The 22,311-nt window shown below is 42.7% G+C and overlaps 2 protein-coding genes across 3 annotated transcripts; both read left to right on the forward strand.

The window, feature by feature from the left end:
• The first annotated feature begins 426 nt into the window (after positions 1–426).
• LOC119882588 (presenilins-associated rhomboid-like protein, mitochondrial) lies at positions 427–13,247 on the forward strand. Of its 2 annotated transcripts, none has more exons than XM_038692683.1 (10): positions 427–689; positions 5,611–5,830; positions 5,902–6,042; positions 6,293–6,341; positions 7,927–8,022; positions 10,283–10,432; positions 10,565–10,635; positions 11,666–11,767; positions 11,837–11,934; positions 12,795–13,247. In XM_038692683.1, exons 1-10 carry the CDS (start codon positions 442–444, stop codon positions 12,916–12,918), a joined length of 1,299 nt encoding a protein of 432 aa, XP_038548611.1. In that variant the 5' UTR covers positions 427–441; the 3' UTR covers positions 12,919–13,247. The 2 variants fall into 2 exon arrangements, with proteins under 2 accessions (XP_038548611.1, XP_038548612.1); XM_038692684.1 differs by having other exon boundaries at positions 5,614–5,830.
• Positions 13,248–17,012: 3,765 nt separating this feature from the next.
• Positions 17,013–21,537, forward strand: LOC119882590 (claudin-19-like). Its single transcript, XM_038692687.1, has 6 exons — positions 17,013–17,168; positions 19,677–19,926; positions 20,036–20,200; positions 20,334–20,415; positions 20,496–20,609; positions 21,161–21,537. The coding sequence occupies exons 2-6, from the start codon at positions 19,710–19,712 to the stop codon at positions 21,255–21,257; spliced, it is 675 nt and encodes a 224-aa protein (XP_038548615.1). The 5' UTR covers positions 17,013–17,168; positions 19,677–19,709; the 3' UTR covers positions 21,258–21,537.
• The last annotated feature ends 774 nt before the right edge of the window (positions 21,538–22,311 follow it).

Here is a 22,311-nt window from a genome sequence, read left to right on the forward strand (position 1 = left end):
AAATATACGTGGCCTGGGGGCCTCCGCCGGCAGATCTTGAGCATTAAAGTCGAACTTTCATTTTTTACATTTACTGCTCCAATTTACGACGGAAATGTCTGTTTTTATATCAGGTAAAACTATATTTCATTGCATGTTTTCTCTTTGTGCAAATAAACCTTTTCTCAAAGCATTTTCATTTGTTAGTTAACATTTCTTGGTGCTATTTTTCAGATCATTTTAAAGAAATGCTTTCAAAAAGGGGTGGGGACAAAATCAGCAGTTGGGGACATGTCCCCAGCGTCCCCAGTGTAAATGACACCTATGACTATACCCTCATTGTTCTTTACATTTAGTTTTTATACTTTAAAAAAAAAAAAAAAAGTTAGAATTTGTCATTTGAAGGTAAAATCGTTGATTTTCTTTGACAGTATTTTACTTTGAAAGTCGTGGACGGAAGTTATGGTCCGTGTTGTTGACGCGTGCTTTACGCGGTGCATTGTTGTTGTTGTCCCAGGTGTGCAGTGTCCGCCTCTGTCCTGCAGGTGTCCCCGTTATTCCTCCGTTCAGCTCCGGTCGCTCCGGGGTGTTGACCCGGTAGTGAACGACCTGCCGGGGTCACCGGGCTCCACCATGGCGTGGAGGAGCTGCGCCGTCCTGCTCAGACTGACCGGAGAAGATGTTTTACGGAGCTCCGTGAGGGGAGGCAGGTCAGTAACCACAGCGGGAGGGAGGCAGCCTGTTCCGGCTGACAGACAGACGGACCTCCGCTGCCCGGAGTTAGCTCTGTTAGCTCTGTTAGCACTGTTAGCTCTGTTAGCTCTGTTAGCTCTGTTAGCACTGTTAGCACTGTTAGCACTGTTAGCACTCAAGGGCAGTGTAGACTGCTGTTAGCTGGCTAACGTTAGCCGGGAAGCTAACGGCGCTAACTGCTGTTTGTTTGTGTTTGTTTCTGAATGATTCTTTTTGATAAATAGTTTGACTACATAGTTTAATAATCAGTTTCTTATTAAAACATTCATAAATGTGTTGCTCTTAGTTCAGTTACAGAGTGTATAATTGATAACGCTGTACATTTTTTTTATCATGTTAACCTCAAGTTTTAGCAAAAGTTTGGAGTGAGATCAGGGCTGCGTCCGGAAAGTCAGAAGAATCTCCTTTCCTCACCTCCTTTCCTCACCTCCTTTCCTCGACCTCGATGGAAAACGTCACGAGGTCAAGGAAAGATGTGAAGGAGAATCCCGCGGGTCTGATGCTGCGTTCGAGACCGGTTGGAACTGCGATATTTCCCAGCTTTCCAGGCGCACGACGCCGAAAGTGAACGAAAACCATGGCTGAGCGTGACAAAGTGTGCACACAGTGGCACCTCAGCAGTGCTTCAGGTGTTACTGACATAAACAGCCTGTACTGGCCCCTCCAGCTACATCAGTTGGTGATGGTGGTGGTCAGTGTTGCAGGTCACACGTCCTCGTGTTTTGGCATTTTGAACAATAACTTTTATGCAGAGAAGAAGAGTCTTTACTGTAGCCAGCTACCTAATAGGCCCAACATATTTCTACATCGGTGTACACGCAGAACAGCTTTTACTACATGACCGTATGTATTATTTTAATTTAAATACATGCAAATATACTTGTTGTTGCTGTTTAGTTTATTCCTTGGGCGCTGACATTGTTTTGTGACGTAAGTCAGCTGCTACTTGTGAACTCGGGGTGCATATTTTTTCACCGACTTCCAGGATAGTTTTTGTAGTTGGAGGTCGGAAATTTCCCAGTTCCGAGTTGCCTGGAACGCGGCGTAATAAGAGAACCCGACTGCTCTTTTCTAGGCGACGGCGGATGTTACTGACGTGATGAAACTACAGTGTTCTGAAGATGGACTACAGAAAGCGCATCTCTGAAAATATTACTTAATAACTGAGAAAGCAGGCAGGCAGATGAGGTTCAGTCACTAAATAATGGACAGGCTGTCACATTGAGATGCTCACACTCACCCTCCTTCCCACCCACAGGCCGATTCATGTGCACAGGGTTTCCCACAGAATGACTGCGTAACTGTGCCGAGAGATGCTGAGAGAAAATATATATATATATATATATATATATATATATATACGCTGCGTGGAGCTCTGTCATAAAATACGATTTTACCCATTTTAAATAACAAAATCAGCGTTGATAATGTGTCAGGCTGCCTGTGTATATATTTTGAAGATATTTTTTCAATGGGAAAATCGTGTTTGTCCAAAAGTTTGTTTGCTGAAAGTGTAGATGAACATATTTATTTATAATGCGTAGCCAAAAACTACTAGACAGGCAGAGAGGAGCGACTGTGTGATTGGTTTCTGTAACGTTAGGCGCAGGGATCTACCTAATATAGATCCGTGTGACCCGGAAAATGATTTACAAATACGACCAACCGTGATCTCCCCCCCCCGCCGGACCCGCAATGATAATGGTCCAAAACATAGTCAGAGTGGCGATCAGGAGTGACGGGATTAACCCGGTTGGCCGGTCGCTCTGTGGCCCCCTGAACAGCCCTGAAAAACTAGAGCAAGAAGCTGAATCAGTCAGACAGAAGACAACAGGGAAAATCTCTGCTTTTTATTGAAACAAATTCAACTTCTCATAAAACCGACGCTCTCGTCAGCGTCGGTTTCTGTGAACAGACCAATCACAGCCTGGATGGAGTTGGATTTAAAAAGAAGTTTGATGTGCTGCAAACTTTATAAATGTTGAACTCTGATTATGGACGAGTTAGCAGCCTGATCAAAATCAAGGCTGGAGACTTTTTTCTTGCACAAAGTTAATGAATAAAAAACAGCTGTAATTTGAATTAATATTACACTAGTGGTAAGTTATATTCTATTATATGAAATTATATTTAATATAGTAACATAATGAATATATTAATATCAAGCTTACAGTTTACTATTAAATTAACAATATACTTTCAATTTAATGTTCTAATGTTGTACTAATCCTGCCAACTAAAACACAAAATCACACTGTGATCACATGATTTGCTGTAATGTTGCGTACAGAAACATAAACGTCATAGTTTATGTAAGACAGCTGCTTTTCGCAGGAAATCTGACCTTCACATAGAAACCTGTTGGCTCGTACAGGCTGTTAGGCAACTGAGAAAGTTGGTGAATGCCTTTGTAGGTGGCGTTACAACCTGATGACATACAGGCAATAAATATGTTATAAATATATTTAAATTCCTTTTAAAACCTCAAAAATGTCCCTTTTAAAGGTGTGTGGCTGATTTAATCGGTTACAGCTCAAAGTGGCGCAGCAGTCTTAAAATATGTTGACAAAGTCTTGAAAAGGTCTTAAAAAGGTTTTGAATTTTACATCAGGATTCCTGTATATACTGATCAGATTACAAAAAAGCCTAAAGAAAGAAGGAAACTGAGTCTTATTAAAGTATCATAATGTGCGTCTGTGTTGCAGGATTTTGCTAAATGTGGTCGATGGATTTTATCGTTTGAGTTTGAGAACGTGCGACGCTTTAAATGTTGCCGCCGAAAGGAACTGTGGGACGGCGTTCTCTCCTTTCCTTTGGTAGAGGATGGTCCGGTGTACCCTGTGCTAAAGGAGATATGAAAGGAAGCATCGAAGCTCCTTTCTTCAGCGTTTAGAGACTTCGAACGGCTCTTATCACGGCTGCCGCTGAGATACTTCCGGGTCGCTTCACGCAGTCAGAACGTTCGGACGCAGCCTACATCTGTTAGAGGAGGAGCCATTCAGGCATTTGCAGCAGCTTTAAGATGGATGATCCGTCCAGAGCTTAAAATAGAAAAACCTCTCTGGTTCTTTCCTTAGTTTCAGTTTAAGTCACAAAGCACATTTACTCAAGTACTGTACTGAAGTACTAATGAGATGGAAAGTCTACTTGAGTGTTTTCTTTTCATGGCACTTTCTACATCTCAGAGGGGAATATTGCTGCTTTTTACTTCACTACATTTATCGGACAGCTTCAGCGACTAGTTACTGTCCAAATTAAGCTTTTTACAAACAAAACAAATGAAGAGTGAAAAAAAAAATGAATGTTTTGTTCTAAATTAAATTAACAGTTCATACAAGTAGCCTACAGCTAGTAGGCCTACGTTAGTAAGACCAAACCACGGACACTGTTTTAGTAATCTTTCATTTCATGGCTGCAGCTTCACAAACGTGAAGATTTGCTGCTTTATTTGGTTATTTTAATGTAGTTTTGACAAAACATTGGCGTTGTGAAAGTGTCGCTTCAGGCTCTGGATGACTGTGACAACATTTCTCACATTACTACTACTATAATCAGCTGATTAATACATAATGAAAATAATCATTAATTGCAGTCTGATACAACGTTGTTCAACTACATTAATGCACGAGGAATAATAATCTAATAATAGTCACGGGGACATTTTTCTTTTCGCTTTGATAGGCTACTTCTACATTTTCCTGCTTATTCCTTACATACTTTTCTTTAACTTTTTCAATGCAGTACTTTTACTTTAAGAAGGATCTGAATAGGTCTACTTTGTTCACCACTGGCTAAGCCGAAGCTTCTGGTTGCGAAGACGCGGGGAGTTTAGCACGGACTTGGCTGTACTCCCAAACATCAGTTGCTTTCTCGATATTTGATCACAGACAAGTTTTTTCCTCCAGGAATTCTAAAATCCAAATGCTAAAAAAACAAAAAAACACGCTTGCTCTTCCAGCTTCCACTCCGTGTGCGCGCGTGCATGTTGCCTAGTAACGAACGCGCTTGCGGCGGGATGACGGGATTTACCCGGAAACAACAAATCATGATTTCTGTATTTAGTTTAGAGAAACGCCTTGTGGGCGTTCTCTCTTATTACCTCTCAGCGTGGGAAATACAAGGTGTGGCGTGTGAACTGGTTGAAATGCGCGTGTCTCGCGGTGAATGCGTGAGGCTCGAGAGCCCTGATGCTAACGCTGCTGTTTGGTGGAAATCACGTGTTTTAATTTTAGTGGTTAAGTTGGAGGAAACTCGGTACACTTCGTGAGGGCTGGACGATAAAACAATAACAATAATTTTTCAATGACAATGTAAGAAATGTTTAATGAATATTCAATAAATGTTTGATTTTTTTCACTTGAATCATACAGGAGTTGGCGCATTTTTTTATTAAGATGTTTATTTTGTTGAGGAAAAACGGACTGAAAAAAGCTTTTACTTAATTTTCCTCCTGCATATTTGTTGGCACAGATTTTATCATGATTGTTTTGAATGTTCTGCCTCAGATCTGTGAAGCGATCCTCTGTTTGGCCTCAAGTGTTCTGACCATAAAGACGAGTTTAAACCACAATTAACCATCAGGTGTCTTCAACTTTCACTCGGGAGCAAAAATCAGCCTTTAAACTTGAAAGAAATAAAGATTTGATCCTTATCGTGATAATTATCGATACTGAAAGATATGAAGCTTTGAATCGTGAGAACATTTTTGGCCGTATCGTCCAGCCCTACACGTAGTGAAACGTCTACAACAGATTATTGATTCTTCAGCGTTAAAATCATCATCTTGCTGTGTTGAAACATTCCAGTTTGGACTCTCTGTTTTATTTGAATGTTTTTAGGCGTCACAGATGTGAAATGAGATCTTTGTTTTATGTCCAGCAGGTGGCCTCACAGCTTCCAGCAGAGATGTGGCTTCCGGAAAGCCGCCAGGAAACCAGAATCCAAGAAGGTAGAGGAGGAGCTGGGAGCCCCTCCCACAGAGGCCTCCGAGGCCGTGGTCCCCCGACGGACCTCGGTCCCCCCCTGCGACCAGCAGGCTCCTCGCAGCTCCCCCCGTGCCTTCGGCCGGCTCGTCAGGCCGCTCGTCTTCACCGTGGGGGTAGGTCTACCTGTCTACGTAGGTGATGACACCGTCAGCGATGTCACGGACAGGTGTTAACGCCATGTCAGTTTACAGGCTGCTCCTTCGGCTCGGCGGCCATCTGGCAGTACGAGTCCCTCAAGTCCCGGGTCCAGAGTTACTTCGACGAGGTCCGAGCCGATTGGCTGGAGAAGCTGCGACCTCAGAAGCGAGGAGACGTCCGCAAAGAGGTGAGCTGTGACGTCGCACTCCTCTGACCTGCGGTTTTTAGATCGCAGCCAGGTGAGCGCTCGAACTCACGAGCTTCACACAACATGCTGGAGACTCAGGTAAACTCCCGCTGCACCTTTGTCCCCTTAACTTGATCAGGTCACATCGTCACGTTCCAGGAGCGACGGCTGATTTGTCTTCGTGTGACCACGTGTCTGAGGTGATAATGACCTTCGCAGTGTGAGCCCTGATTGGCTGCTTGTGTTTCAGGTGAACCAGTGGTGGCACAGCTTGAGCGAGGGGCAGAAGACGGTAACAGGTGAGACCGCACGCACACACCTGTACCAGCAGAGCCGCAGGTTTGATGTCCCATCAGCCCCTCTGTCCGAGGCTGCAGCCACGCCGCTACGTTTTCCTGTTAAAACGCAGACCTTCTGCTTCCTTTCGCCTGCCGTCCGCTTTAAAACGGAGAAGTTTGAAAACGCTGTTGACCCTCTGTTCGTTTTTTAAACTCCGGGGCAGCGTGTTAGTGTGGACCGGTGAAAACAGAGGACCTGATTTAGGCTCATCAGTCATGGCGTATCCTTCCCTGATTCGTCAGGTTGCGATCACATGACCCCTCTCCAGAAGAAAACAGATGTCGGCCTGAGGCGTGCACTACGAAGGGAGTTTAACCAACTCAGATTTAACTCGGGCTTATCGGGGAAGGTCGGGAGCTGATGCGCGGTCGCAGAAAAGGGGCGTGTTCGACTCCGGATTTTCCTGATGATTGTGTCAGGATATGAGGAGATAAAGAAACGTTGGCGGCCGACAGAGCGAGGGAGGCTTGAGTTGAGGTCTGAGTAAATCTGATCTGCACAGTGTTCTTGTTGTGATTCTGTTTAGTATTTTATGTTTTGTGTAATATGATTAAGCGGTAAAGGTACAACTGCACATTAAAAAGGAGGTAATCTGCTTGTTGCCTTTTCCCTTCTCCTTTATTGACTTATAAACCTTTTTTGTGCATGTAACAGGTTTGCAAAGTGAAACTCTCGCTCCAGTCCATGTTGCCGAGCCGGTCGGCAACACGTACGGCTGAACCCGAGCTGTTTACCGGCTTCTCGCTGACCCGCCCTTCTCTGCTTCTGATTGGCTAGTAGTCCTTAACTAGGAACTGAGCATGTGCAACTCCCAACAAAGATCATTTAGAGACGAGGGCTGTTTCTCAATACCGAGTTCTCCAAGTTCGGACTTCTGTACTTTAAAGCTCGGACTCGGCAAGAGTACAATTGGAACAGCAGCGGACTTGACGGCCGGACCCGTTGGCGGGCCAGACCTCGCATCTTCAAAAACATCGTAGCAATTTTTTAGATCAGCTCTGTCTTGAGAAATCAGCCACATATTTGGAGTTTAAACAACTTTATTCCCCAATAAAAAAACTCTTAAAACTACTATATGTGACACAAGAACAGCAGGATTATAAGTTACAGTTGTGACATTTCCGCTTTTTGCCGGCGAAATGCACGCCAGCTGGCTCCGTCTCTTTCTGGCTCCGCCTCTTTCTTTCTCTCTCTCCCTGGATGAGTTTCAGCTGACTTTCTCCATCGGCAGTACGTCTGAACCGAACCGTGGATTTGGTGTATTGTTACACCCGTAGAAAACATTTAGGATAAGGACTTACTTACTCTCTTCGTAGTGCAGGTCGCTGGACCGCCAGCAGTGACGCAGCGATGTGGATGTAGCCTCACTGTCCAAAATACATATTATAACTTTAAAGCACAACATATTCACCAAAATAAAAGCCCAGCATGCAACACCAAGAACAGCTACCCCTCCCTGTGCAGCCAGACAGCCCGTTTACATCCAGAACTCTTATTAAACACTATTATAATATCCCTGAATGTCTCTGTGTTTTATTTTCCCAGGGATCATTGCTGCTAACGTTGTGGTGTTCTGCTGTTGGAGGGTACCATCTCTGCAGCGCTCCATGATCAAATACTTCACCTCCAACCCCGCCTCCAGTGAGTCTGTCCGCTCACGCTGCCAGAGTTCAGATATGTCAGCAGAAACTCTCTGCTACTCGCTTGATGGGGCAATTGATGGTTTTCACGTGACGTCACATTCCAGGGAAAACGGGCAAAAAAAGACGTTATTTTCCGCTGCCTGTCAACCAGGAAGCAAGCTGTTGCTTTGAGTTTGTTACTTTTGCGTTGCCAAAATGCTGGACGGTTGTGTTGAGCTTTCGTACGCGCTCGAGGAGGAGACGAGCCGAGCTGTGTGAGGGGAGGCAGGGCTCTACGCTGAGCTTTCTCCCAAAGAGCACATGTGCTCCGAAATGAAATAATTTAGAGTGAACAAACTATTTATTATACACACATTTATACTACGTGTTTGCTCCTTCTTCTTGTGTTCAACTATGGTGTGAAACCATTGAAGGACTGGAAGTGAAGACCCTGGTATCTGGACGCCTCGACGTCTAACAATATGTTGTTGAAGCTTTTTAAAATATTCAAAAAGATGTTTTGAAAACACTGATCAGTCATCACAAAAAAACTTAACTGTGATTGGTCCACCAGCAGCGCCCACACAACCCACCCCTGATGGAAACAAGACTACAGAACAGTGTTACAATGACTTCAGTAAAACAGAACCAGGGGAACGTGTTAAGTGCAATTTATACTTGTGCGTTGAATCGCCGTCACCTACGCCGTAGCCTGACGTGCACCTCCTGCTCTCAGGAGGAGGCCAGAAGGAGCACATAGTGGCACACCGGCATCTTTCACACAACATGGAGGAGAAACTAGCTTAAATGAGTGTATTAGTGTAATATTATAACATATAAAAAGTTTAATTTTAATCCAGTAGTACACTGCTAGGATGTTATTATATGAACTATTTAATTTTACTAGGCTATTGTCATTTTATGTAATAGTAGACTAAACAGCCCACCTCTGGCAGAAAATGAATTCCAGCTGGACAAAACAGCAGTTTCATGTTTTCAGTCATTAAATCCTTGTGCAAGAAAAATACCCTACTTAATTAGTTAATGCTACTGTCTCATCATATTGTAGGTTGTAGTTACTCGAACATTGTGCTCATAAATCATTTTTCCGGTTCGCACGTATCGATTTTTAGGGGCATATGCGAGCAAACTGGTCACATGTCGTGCGAATGAAAACTATGAATTCATGTGAGAGAAACTTACTCTTCACAGCGTTTAAGATCACGTTTACTCCTGCAGCACCGTACACTGAGTGAAGACACTGAAACGGCGTCTGCAGCACAGCAGCGACGCACGGAGCTCCAGACTTAACGTACAGACAGTCGTGGCCGCAGATGTGACCCTGTTGACCCTGTTTCTGCAGGTCAACCGGAATTTGTTTGGTAGATGACCGAGGTTCTTTATCCACGAACAATCCTTCGTTTTGCGATCTTTCATCAGTTCTTCTCTTCGGTCCACGTCGGACAGACTTGAGACTTGGACCAAAGACACACAAGACTGAGTCAAACTTTGTCCGTTTTAACTGGCTGTAAGTGTGGTTTCTATATTGCCAGCACCTGTGAGCTGCTTACAGGTGAGTTTAATTACAAATTGAAGGACACATGTTTGAAATAGAATTATTTCTGTAGATTTAAAGAAGGTGCCAATGATTCTCTTCAGTCCGTTTTTGGAGTTCTGTGGGGAACAACAAACATGAGAATACCAAAGCTGTCGGCCATGACTGTATGTGTTCAAATAACTGTAGTGATGCTGAAAAATGTCTTCCTTGTATATCTGTGGCAGACGTGGGCTGGAAATGCTGCTTTACGATGAGCCATTACTTCCGTGGGCGCTCGAGCTTCTGCCCGACCCGTGAGCAGCGCGAATGCTGACCGCTTGATTTTGATGTGTGCTTTAACGTTTGTTTTATGTGTGCGTGCACTTTTTAAGCGGAAGGCAGAAAGTATTTGAGCCTCGCCGGCACCTGCTCTGCCTGGTGAATTGTCTCTGTTGCCTTCTGGACGTCGTCATGCGCTACCAAGACGAACCGCCGCTCCAAATAAGACTTTTAAACTCCCTGTAGGGCCTTTTATGGTGTTTCAAATGTGCACATACTGGCTGCTGTATGTTGTGAATGTTGGTTGTATTTTGTTCGTTATGTAGGTCACATGTTGCTCTTAACTAATTGAGTTATCGGGATTAATGAAGTTGAAAGAATTGAATTAATCCACTGTTAATTAATGAAGCAGCAACACGGACGCAGTGAAGTCCAACGTCTGTAACGGTGTGTCGTCCCTCAGAGACCCTCTGCTCCCCGATGCTTCTCTCCACCTTCAGCCACTTCTCCTTCTTCCACATGGCCGCCAACATGTACGTCCTCTGGAGCTTCTCCACCAGCGCCGTCTCCATGCTGGGCAGAGAGCAGTTCATGGCCGTCTACCTGTCTGCAGGTGAGAGCGGTCCGCAGGCTGTGGCCCTGAACACGACGTCTGTGACCGTGACGACGCTGTTAGTGGAAAGTACAGCGATGTGTTGTTGTTGTTGTTGTTGTTGTTGACTCCGCCTTCTTTGTGTTTGTTCAGGTGTCATTTCTTCGTTTACCAGTTATGTGTGTAAGATGGCAACGGGGAGGTTCGGTCCATCTCTGGGCGCCGTAAGTACCAACATTAGTTTTTTATTTTACTGGAAATAAAAATCTAAATTCACCTCAGAGAAATGAGCAGACTGAGGATCTTTCTTTTTAAATTCTGGATTGTTTTACCTCCTCTGTCTTTTTAAAAATGATCGAAAGAGAAGCAGAAATCGCTCTTCAGCTGATCTACTCACAACTTTATTTAACCAGGAAGTCCCCTGAGATTCAACTCTCTTTCCAGTTAGTATTAAATCACATCACAAATAAAGGAAGAGACTAAATCCAGCTGCTTTTCTCTGTTTTAACACGGCTTAACTTCATTTTACAAGACTAGAACATTAAGATGGAGGAAGTTTTGCTAATAATTCCAAGTCCAGGGAGAAAAGTTAGAGAAAGCTTTTCTTTCCCAGCTCAGTGAAAACCTTTGGAACCTGGTGAGAGAGGAGCGGAGATGAAAAGCATGACTTTGTACACAAAAAAATAAAAGTGAAAGTGTCTACGTAGTGACGGCCAGGAACCAGAGGTAGTTATAAAAGGTGGAGGGTACTAGAGGCAGCGTGTAAAGTAGGGTAAAACAAATTAACTAATAGATAACTTTTCTAATTGATAATTTACATTAAACAATATTTTTTTGGATCACAGGTTTTCTGAAATAATATGGAAATGCAAATGAGGCAGTATCTAATTAAATATGCGCTGAACCCTGGATTCATTTAGTTTTAAACTTATTGTTGTATTTTGTTGACGTATTAGACTCAAATGTTTTTACTGAGGGGATTTTGGAGATCTCTCTTTATCACTCCATAAATCAGAAAATAATGTCAAAAAAAATCAGGAAGTACGCACATCACGGTGTCAGAAATCGACACGAGCCAATCAGATCAAAATCTCTAAATTGACCAGATCATCATAAAAAAAAGTTGTTGTCTGCCTTAAGGTGCTGAAAGCAGAGGCGGTTGGGTGTTTTATAGCACAAGCAGCGGCCGTGATGTTGATCCTCACTGCTTCTCAGTAACTCGTGACTTTCATGTGGGTCTCTGTGTGTTTTCAGTCTGGAGCCATCATGACCATCCTGGCGGCCGTTTGCACCAAAATGCCAGAAGCCAAACTGGCCATCATCTTCCTCCCCATGTTCTCCTTCAGCGCCGCCAACGTAAGACACGCTTCACCTGCTGCACCTGTCTGGCTGTTTCATCATGTACTCACCCCCCTCTCTTTGCAGGCTCTAAAGGCCATCGTCGCGATGGATACTGCCGGCGTGGTGTTGGGATGGAAGTTTTTTGACCACGCTGCTCATTTAGGAGGAGCCCTGTTTGGAATGTAAGTCGCTGTTTCCGACCAATCGCAGCAGCCGCTCTGCACCCTTTTCTAAATTATAGACCGTACAACAGAAGTGGGCGGGGTCACCCTGACGTGAAGTTATGTAACTTTTGGGGGCGTAAACATTAAAGATTCCACATGTTACATCACATATAGCACTTGTTGGCGTTCATCTGTTTTTCTTTTATATTTTGTAAGATTTCAGCGCTAAGGTTTAAAGCAGACCTATTATTATTCTGCTTTTCCAGTCCTATATTGTAGTTCTGTGACTCTGTATGGCAAGTTTGCATGATTCAAAGTTACACTGGTCATTTCAGCCTCTGTCTGAAACAAGCTGTAGATGCTCCTGTCTCTTTAAGGCCCCCCCTCTCAAAGCCCACTGTCTTCTGATTGGCCAAGACCTGAAGCATGTTACCAGGCTGCTGTTGTCGCTGGGCGGAACAGGCAGACTGAGCGTTGCTGTGCCGTTGCTATGGGAGCACATGACCATATATGGAACAGCGGCTCCGTCTGGGTATTACGGAGCCGTTGGTAGAAAAAGCAGTTGAAAATGTTCAGAACAGGAGGAAACCTGAGGTTTATGCTCACAGGGATTTCTTTTAAATACTTTAACCTCATTATTTGAAGCTTTGGCCACGTTTAACATGAACATCCAACATTATAACATTACAGATAAGTCATAAAATGTGGAAAATCTTAATAGGTCTCCTTCTAAAAAAAGTTTCTATTCAACGGCACCTTTAAATCTGTGTTTGTGCCTTTTTAAAAGCTTTTAATATGACTTTAAATGATAAACTACACTTTTATTTTGGCGAGACTGTCAGTCTGAAATAATTTCCCATCTGTCCCGTCTCATCCAGGTGGTACATCCTGTTTGGTCACGAGTTGATCTGGAAGAACCGAGAACCTTTTGTTAAGCTGTGGCACGACCTGAGAACAGGAGGACGACCGGGCGGAGGAGGTGACGGAGGTGGCGCCGTGTAGAACGCTGAAGCGCCGGGGCTGATGGGGGGAAAAACACATGTACAGATGTATAAAATGTACAGATGAACAGAAAGAAGCTGCACCGTTCAGGACACCTTGACAGGAAGTAGGTGGGCGTAACGGTGACCTCAGCTGGTGAAGTCACCTGGATTTAAAATAATGATCATATTTATAAAAAATAATCGACATAAATGATTGATGTTTTGTTTGTTTGTGTTAGAGGCGAAGCAGAAATCCAAACTGGGACTGAAAATAATTATTTTACTGTTTTTGATTGTGTTAGGGTTAATTCATTATTTAGCCAATAAAAACATCCAAAAAGCCAGAGATTCAGTTTCTAAAGGTGTGAAACAGCTCACTGGTTAAAAGTATACAAGTCTTTTGCTGTTGATTCATTTATTAATTTAAGGCTTTAATGAAAACCTCTGGTTTAAAACCACCAGCAACTGGAAGAAAAGAAGTAACAGTAAAGTTAGACAAACTAAAATCCACTTCTAAACAATTAGCATCTGCTGAACTGAGATGCTGCACCGCTCCTCTGCGGTCTGTGGCGGTCGTGATGGAGTCGCCCCCTGCAGGCTGCTGGAGAGGACGCAGGTTGAAGTTACCTCCGTGCTGTCTTGGCACCACAAAAAGTGCTTCTTGTTACCAGCGACAGGCTCAGACTGTTATACCAGGTGACTCCCAGCGACCCCCTTTGTAATTAACAAGAAACTTGAAAGGAAGAAGCTGGTGGAAACGAGGGAGGGGAGTTTGTTGTGTATGTAGAGGAGCTGCTAGCGAGACTTCTAACGTTAGTCCAACACGACAAACTGCTCTCTCCAGCTCTGACTCTGACTTTCATCGGCGTCGTGTTGGTAACATAAAAGTGACTTATCCAACCACAATGCCGACACGTTTAATCTCCATCAGATGGAGGTAAAGGGCTGCAGGTCTGAAAGAAGCTCTATATATTCTTTCTGCAACATAAAAATACAGGTTTACGAACATTTTTAAGTTGTAAGAAAGTTTGTCTTACACTAGTGAGGGATTTTTACTTGCATTTGCACGGGGTAGTTAACTGTGACCCGCAAACATGAAGTCAGTTTGATAAAGAGACAGTTTAAAGTCCACAAACTGTCAAAACACAGACAAACACAGCAGAGGCTAGTCTGCATGTTGATCTGCACAAGCAGCACAAAGAATTAAAAAGACAATGTCAAATAAAGCACATTAATAAATTTAGAAGAGAATATAGATACAAATATATACTGCACATATATGTATACATATTTAGATACTAGAATCCAGGAACTTTTATTTATTTGACCCAAAATTGCTAATCACTCAAAATCACAACAGAAGGGTTCGTAGGAAAATATGTCACTGTATGAACAGTAAAAGTACTCATGATAAATATGAGCTTTTAAAGTTACTACATGTTGTTTTAACTGTTAATCTGGTATAAACTTTAAATACTTACAATGAAGTTTGCCTGCTGTTTTTTGTAAATTGTACATAAATGAAATATCGTACTATAGCGACTGCAGTTACTCATCAGAACAATAAGCTGGCTGCTGGAAATTATTTCAGAAATTAGTACGCTACCTGAAAGCTACACGAATATATTGGTAAAGTCAAACATTTCATATATATATAAACGATATATATATAGTTATATAGTTTATAGTTTATATTGCAGTAATTGATCATTTTAGCTGCTGTTATGTTTTCTATGTAAAATCTTTCATTCAGAAGCAGATTTAATAACTGTCAGATAAACGTAGTGTAGCTTTTAACTAGTAACTGGGTACATTTACTCTGTACTTAAGTAGAATTTTAAGAGTATTTTTTCATGCCACTTTCAACTTCTACTCTGCCACATCTCAGAGGAAAACAAATACTTTTTACATCACTACATTTGTCTGACAGCTTTAGTTATTACTGTTCAAATGATAATATAAAATATTAACCAGTGTTGGCCAACCTTTCCACTTTGTGCATTAGGCTGATTAACTGATTAACTTAGTTGCATTTCAACCTTTGAGTTTTTATCAGTTCTACCAAAGAGATGCTTCCCTTTAAACTGCTCTAATTTCAATAACTGTTCAAATTATCTAAAGTTTCACTAAAAATCATCAGAGATTAGAGAAGTCTGTAAACTGAGGGCAGCTTCTACGTTCATCTCCCATTAATCATCCCCGCAAATTCATCTGCTACATGAATACTTGTTGTTGTTGTTGTATTTTTACTGCTGATACTTTAAGTACATGAAGCTGAAGTGAAGTGCTTTGAGAAACTGGTCATCCCAACAAACATCCCAGCCTGGACCCTCACCAGTTTCAGAACCCACAGATCCACAGAGGATCTCAGCAGTCTGGGCTGAGTGCTGCACCATGTTTACCTCCTAAGTCGGAGCTGGGGATGTCGGAAATCCTCGCTTGGCTAGCCGTTGTTTAGCCAGGTTAGCCTTCGTTTTACCAACACTGGTTGGTGTACGACAATTTCTATGAGACACGAATACACAGAAATGCTAATAAACAGGATGAACTGCGGCTTTCACTAACTTGATACTCGGAGCAGCCATCTTGGGTCACAAAGTCGGTGGTAGTTCCCTTTTAAAATTTCCGACTTTGAACTCAGAAATTCCGACTTCTCGTGTCAAATGGAAAGAACCAGAAGTTTGCGACTTGTCACATATGGATGCATGGTCAAGACCCATCGGTGTCAGTTTGTAACGCTAAATATTTAACAGGAAAGACTGAGTAAGGAGGTGGATGGAGGGCCAGAACCCCGACTTTGAACCAGGAGACCGGGGTTCGTGTCCCGTGTGAAACAAAAAGTCAACATTAAATATTTTTATTAGTGACTTACGTTAACTTACATGTTAACTGACGTACGTAGTTATTTTAATCCAAACCAGGATCTTTTCCTAACCTTAACCAAGTAGTTTTGTTTCCTAAACCTAACCAAACTGCTACTTTTCAAGACTTTAACAACGTGCCGTTTTCAACATTTCGAAACGCTAGCGTTTTATTTTGAAAGTCTAACCGGACGTTGCATATTTGTTTTTGCTAAGGGTTGCTAACTTGACCGCGTAGACTTAAACGTCTAAAACGCCAAAGGGCCTTGACCAAGCGTAAATATGTGATGAGTCGGGAGTGAGAGCGTGTTGTCATATCGGGAGGAAATTGATAATCTTGCAGAGTGGTGCTCAGAGATCAACCTACTGCTCAGCGTCAGCAAAACTAAGGAGCTGATCGTTGATTACAGGAAGAAGGAGATAAAGAAACACACTCCTGTCTACATCAGTGGAGCAGGTTTCAGGTTCCTGGGAATCGGCTTCACAGAGAACCTGACATGGACAAGTCAGACTTGCCACTAGCAAGATTGCCCAGCAACATTTCTCAAAAAGTTGCCCCGTGTATTATCAGCCTTAAGGACAGTACCCACCCAGCCACAGCCTGTTCACCCTGCTGCCTTCTGGGAAGAGATATAGAAGTTTCTGCTGCCGCACCACCAGACTGCAGTGGAATATAGTTTATTTCTGTTTACTATCTTTGTAATTGCTTCTAATTTACTGTATACTGTCTGCTACGTAGCAGGAGGGAGTAACAAACCCAATTTCACTTTACAACCTGCTTTATTGTGACAAATAAATCTACCTTTTACCTTCTGTTAACACTTCTTTAGGCTAACTTTACCTACTTTGAATGCAGTATTAATGAATGTTATATCATGTACTTCAGTAACAGTATGTCTCCCTGTTTTTGTAGTTTTTTGTCTGTGGCATTAATATTGTTATGTTCTATCGACTGAGCCATACTGTGTTTTTGAGGCCAGAACTGATTAATATTGGGGATAATAATATTGGCCAACCGTACATTTTGAGCAATGAAAAGACGCAGACTGAGCAGGACGCCTGGATTAATATTAGTGAAGCTCAGTTAGAATGTGAGTTCATCACAGAAAGAACTGCCGACATGAAGACCTTTAAACTTTTTATTTTTTCCTCCAGATTGATGAAATAAAGTATTATAGATGTTAGTCGACTTGAAGGATCCTGCAAACAGAGTTGTAGGTGAAACACTCGCATGTCGATAATCCTGTGTGTTCAGAGGCGGTTCAGCCTCTGCCAGAGTTCATCGACCCTGAAGACCAGCAGACCTTCAGAGGATCAGATCCACATCACAGGAGCAAACCTGAGGAACAGCTGCAGAGAAGAACGTCCAGCAGTCACCTTAAAAAACTTCAAATTCGAAGCCCCGAAGGTAAGAACCTGATTAACGGGACAGTCGAGGACTTCAGAGTGGTTGTCTGTTCGGTTTTTCAGTCTCAGTTGTTTCTAAAAAAAAAGTTATAGAAGTGGAGTTGGTCAGTAAACGTAGGATATTTATTTGTTGAAGGAAACAGTGTGGGCAGAGTTGACCAAAAGAATTAAATTAAAACCTGGAGCTCAAACGGTCACAGTTCAACAGGTGACCAGGCCGGGGTAGAGGAAGAGATCATTCTCCAGATTCTATTGGTCCTTGGCAACCTGTAAATATATTTACCATAAACCTGGTTCAGTAGTTCCAGGAGTCAGAGTTGTGATCTAGTGGCAAAGCAGGAAAGTTTTGACACAGTGAAATAAGAAGGTTGGAGGTGTTGTGTATTTTTCTTATTGTCGAACCAAATAGAGAAAAGAAACTTCTGCCCCCAATACAGAACCTGCATGTCCCTCCCCTTCCTCTGGAACATCATCGACCTTATTTTGGAAAAAATGTGGACGATAGTTAACAACATTGTATTATAGCATTATTGTATCTTTTTATATTTTTGTATACTTTTACTTTTGTATAATTTTTTCTTATCTCCTTACTTTTTATATATTTATATTACTATTTATGTTTTATGTGTACTGTAAGCACCAATTCATACCAAGGCAAATTCCTCATACGTGTAAATGTACCTGGCAATAAACCGGATTCTGATTCTGAAGTTAACGTCACTGAAGCTAATGTCACTGAAGCTAATGTCACTGAAGCTAACATTACTGAAACTAAAGTTAATGTTAACGTCACTAAAGCTAACATCACATAAGCTAATGTCACTGAAGCTAATGTGCTCCTAAGCTGACTTTACTGAAGCTCGTCACTAAAGCTAACATCACTGAAGTTAATGTCACTGAAGTTACGTCACTGAAGCTAAAGTCACTAAAGCTATAGTTACTGAAGCTAACGTTACTTTAGTGAACTGAAACTAATGTTACTGAAGCTAATGTTACTTTAATTAACTTACGCTAACGTCACTGAAGCTAACGTCACTGAAGTTAAGTGGCTCAACGAAACTAACTTTACTGAAGCTAACGTTACTTTAGTTAACTGAAGCTAACATCATTGAAGTTAACGTCACTGAAGCTAACGTCACTAAAGCTAATGTTACCAAAACTAACATTACTGAAGCTAATATTACTTTGTTAACTGAAGCTAATGTTATTTTAGTTAACTGAAGCTAATGTCACTGAAGCTAACGTTACTGAAACTAAAGTCACTAAAGTTAACGTTAACGTCACTGAAGCTAACGTTACTAAAGCTAACATCACATCAGCTAATGTCACTGAAGCTAATGTCACTGAAGCTGACATTACTGAAGCTTCTCACTAATGCTAACATCACTGAAGCTAACATCACTGACGTTAATGTCACTGAAGCTAAAGTCACTAAAGCTAAAGTTGCTGAAGCTAACGTTACTTTAGTGAACTGAAACTAACGTTACTTTAACTTACACTAACATCACTGAAGCTAATATTACTGAAGCTAACGTCACTGAAGCTAATGTCACTGAAGTTAACATTACTAAAAACTAACATTAGAGAGCCTCCATGTGATGATAAAAGGAACAGGATTTGTTGGATTAAACGCGTCACTGAAGCTAACATTACTGAAACTAAAATTATTGAAGCTACCCTTCAGTTAATTAAAGCTAACGTCTCTGAAGCTAATGTTACTGAAACTAACTTACTGATGCTAACGTTAAGTTAGTTAACTGAAGCTAACGTCACTGAAGCTAATATTACTAAAGCGAACGTCACTGAAACTAATATTACTGATGCTAACGTCGCTGAAACTAATGTCACTGAAGTTCACATCAATAAAACTAACATCAGAGAGCCTCCATGTGATGTGATAAAAGGAACAGGATTTGTTGGATTAAACACATCAGTTGAGCTACATGTGTGCACGGAAGATGGCTAAGTTACCTAGCTAGTAGCAGGCAAGCAATGAACGTTAGCTTAGCATTACAACCCTAACATGATGGTGATGTGAATTGTGCAAGACGAGAGATGTAGTTGATGGAGCAGTTTCACACAAAAGTAAATGTTACTTTACAGTTTCACAAAAAACTGACTTTCTTGACTTAAAATATCTTAAACTGACAAACATCATGTGTAATTCAGAACACAGGAGAGGCTAGTCTGCACAGGAGAAAATTATCTCTCGCTGTTGACTAACGGACATATTTTTCCCGAAATAAGGCCCCATGGCGCGGAAAATACTCATTAGAGCACAATATGTGGACTCATCCGCCGCTAAAAATAGTCCCCAATAAACGCACTATTTATACCTGTTTCATAAAAACCTTTTTAACAATGAAGCCTGTTTTTTACATGTTGCTGCTAATAAGACGATCGTGTTACTGTGTGTCCGCTGGAGGTTGGCTTTGTTTTTAGGGGGGTCTCTGCACTCCCGTTAAAAATCACTCTCAGAGCTGGTTTCGACATCCTGGTGTGTTTCCAGGTGTTCCAGGTGTGCGTGGGGACATTGAGCAGCATGGCGGTTTGCCTGCAGGTTGTGGGTCTGCTTCTGGGCGTGGTGTCCTGGTGTCTGCAGTCCAGCTGTACCTCCTCTCAGGCGTGGAAGGTGAGCAGTCAAGCGGAGGCGATCAGCACCAGTCAGTGGCTGTTTGAAGGTCTGTGGATGAGCTGTGCTACCAACTCGATGGGGTCCCTCCAGTGCAGCAAGTTCAAGACGGTGCTGGGACTACCAGGTGAGGACTCACCGCTCAGTCATAAACAACCCCACAGGAAATAACGTCTCTAACCAGACTCTTTGTTAAACATTGTGTTTTTTATGTCCTGACGCGTGCTGGTCTCCAGCTTACCTGCATGCCTGCAGGGCTCTGATGATCCTGTCCCTGCTGGTTGGCCTGGCCTCCATCATCGCTTCTGTGCTGGGACTCAAGTGCACCAAGATCGGCAGAACCTCAGAGTACGTCAAAGACCAGATCGCCCTGACTGGAGGAATCCTGTTCATCCTGTCTGGTATGTGAGCTGAGTAGAAATGATCAGAACTGGCCAAAAGACATTTTAACGTAACATCCAAATGTTGTAGCAGCTGCAGTGGAGCGAGTGTCCCTGTATGTCTTCTTCGTGAATATATTGGGTGTCTTTTCAGGTGTCTTCACGCTGATCGCAGTCTCCTGGTACACTGCCAGAGTCATCCAGGAGTTCAACAACCTGCAGTATGGAGGAGTCAGGTCAGTCTTACACTTAAGACCTCCTCTACAGTGTGGTGTTTGAACTCCTGCTGCTAACACTGTGATTGATGCTGCTGCAGGTTCGAGCTGGGTAAAGGTCTGTATCTGGGCTGGGCGGCCTCCTGTCTGGCCATACTGGGAGGATCTATGCTCTGCTGCTCCTACAGGAAGACTATTCCCACCAACTCTGCACGGTAAACCCACAGCACCTCACAGCTATGCCTCCTACTACGCGTAGTACTGCTGTTTGTCCACAGGAGGGCGTCATCAGCAACAGACAATCCTTCCTTATACCACTGACACAGAGAGGGCTGGATTCGGATGGGCTGTGGTCAGCATCCTGTTCAGTATAGACCAGACGTGGTCCCAGACAGAACTGTGGAAATCCTTCATGAGTCACTTTTAAAAAACAAAGAGTTCCCAATCCGAAAAGGACCCCGGGACCATCAGTTGTGTCCTGAAATAGAATTTAGACCCAGTCCTTCAAAGACGTCTTCTCTCTAGTTTGATTGCTTTTCATCACATTCTCCAGTTAAACTTTTATTCTTATCAGGTCAATAATTTACTAATAGAACTATCATCTCAGACTTAATATCAGCACGTAATTGATTTTAACAGACTGGGATTTGGGCCACAAAAACATGCAAGCTTTAGTCTATCCACTCGACCACAGATGGATTGGAGACTGGATTGTGTGTTTTTTCTTTTGGGGAATAAACCAGAAAGCTCTTGTTCTCTCCTGCAGGCAGTTTTCTTACAACTTCTCCACAACGAGCCGAGGACCAAACATCTACAGAGCAGCTCCGGCGCCCGACGGCAGCAGCTCCAAAGCTTACGTCTAAACCTCCCCAGCACTGCTGCTTCCTGTCTGATCTACTGCTGCAGGACGTACACTGACAGCCGAGCACAGCAGCATCACAAGCTAATTCTTATAACTTTTTTCTTGACGCAAAATTAAATGTGTGTTTTTTAACTAAAGGAATTTTATTGCGAAGATTTATTTCATTTATGCCAAAGTCTTTGTGAACTTTCCAAACCTTCCTGCCTGCTTTAACTGAGGATTATCTGTTTGTGAACTGTTTTATTTTAACATGTTGTAAATAAATGTTTCCCGAATCTGTAGGCGCTTTCACATGGCCTTATTTTTCGGGATACGGTGTCTGTATGAAAATCCACAGCCGGCCTGCCGGTGTTGCTATCGCTGGTTCCGCAAAGCCGGATCGCTCTGTGAAAGCACACGTTTGAGGGATTTTGACGCAAACAGTATGGATGAGCGAATGTGGCATGTTAGCGGATATTAGCGTTTTCCTCTCCGGCTTCAGAAGCCATCAGACCACAGACCAGCCCTCTCCTCCGTAAAGATTTCTGAGAGGTATCCAAGGAAGGTTAAAGTCGAGGGCAACTGGACTGGCTGAAGATATTTGATGACGCTTTCAGGTCTGACTGACAGGCAGGGAATTGCAGCCATTTAACCTCTGAGGGGTCGTTATGTGATGGATACCTCGTGGTTCGTTAGTGCTGCTGGCTGTTCTAACGAGTCTTTGTGATCGTTGGAGTCAAAACTGGAAAAGCCCTTCGGATGAGAGTCTGAACGTCTTTAAGTATCTTCAGTCCAGTTGCCCTTTATTTGAACCTTACTTGAATGATGCGGATAACTGAGAACCTTCATTGACATGTCTGAGGTGTTTGGCCATCTTCAGTCAGTCTTAGAGAACTATACTTATGTACGAGCATTGCTAATAATTAGGAAAAGAAGACGGGATGTCCCAGATGTCTCTTCGTTCTGTCCAGTTAAATATCGTGGTCTTAGGACCCATTTTGTTTTCCTTGGATCTGCTTCCCCTTGGACACATTATCCATAAACATGGCATTTTTTTTCATATTTATGCTGATGAC

Source organism: Micropterus salmoides, unplaced genomic scaffold, assembly GCF_014851395.1.
Source record: "Micropterus salmoides isolate LMB-PRFRI ecotype aquatic unplaced genomic scaffold, ASM1485139v1 Ms_hic_scaffold_3, whole genome shotgun sequence".
NCBI lineage: Eukaryota > Metazoa > Chordata > Actinopteri > Centrarchiformes > Centrarchidae > Micropterus > Micropterus salmoides.

Excerpts from the sequence above, each read along its gene's own strand:
- LOC119882588 (XM_038692683.1), top strand. The coding sequence starts at position 442 with ATGGTCCGTGTTGTTGACGCGTGCTTTACGCGGTGCATTGTTGTTGTT. Across the intron at positions 690-5,610 it reads AGCTCCGTGAGGGGAGGCAG|CAGGTGGCCTCACAGCTTCC; the intron begins GTCAGTAACCAC and ends TTTTATGTCCAG. Across the intron at positions 5,831-5,901 it reads CGCTCGTCTTCACCGTGGGG|TTTACAGGCTGCTCCTTCGG; the intron begins GTAGGTCTACCT and ends ACGCCATGTCAG.
- LOC119882590 (XM_038692687.1), top strand. The coding sequence starts at position 19,710 with ATGGCGGTTTGCCTGCAGGTTGTGGGTCTGCTTCTGGGCGTGGTGTCC. Across the intron at positions 19,927-20,035 it reads GACGGTGCTGGGACTACCAG|CTTACCTGCATGCCTGCAGG; the intron begins GTGAGGACTCAC and ends GCTGGTCTCCAG. Across the intron at positions 20,610-21,160 it reads ATTCCCACCAACTCTGCACG|GCAGTTTTCTTACAACTTCT; the intron begins GTAAACCCACAG and ends TCTCTCCTGCAG.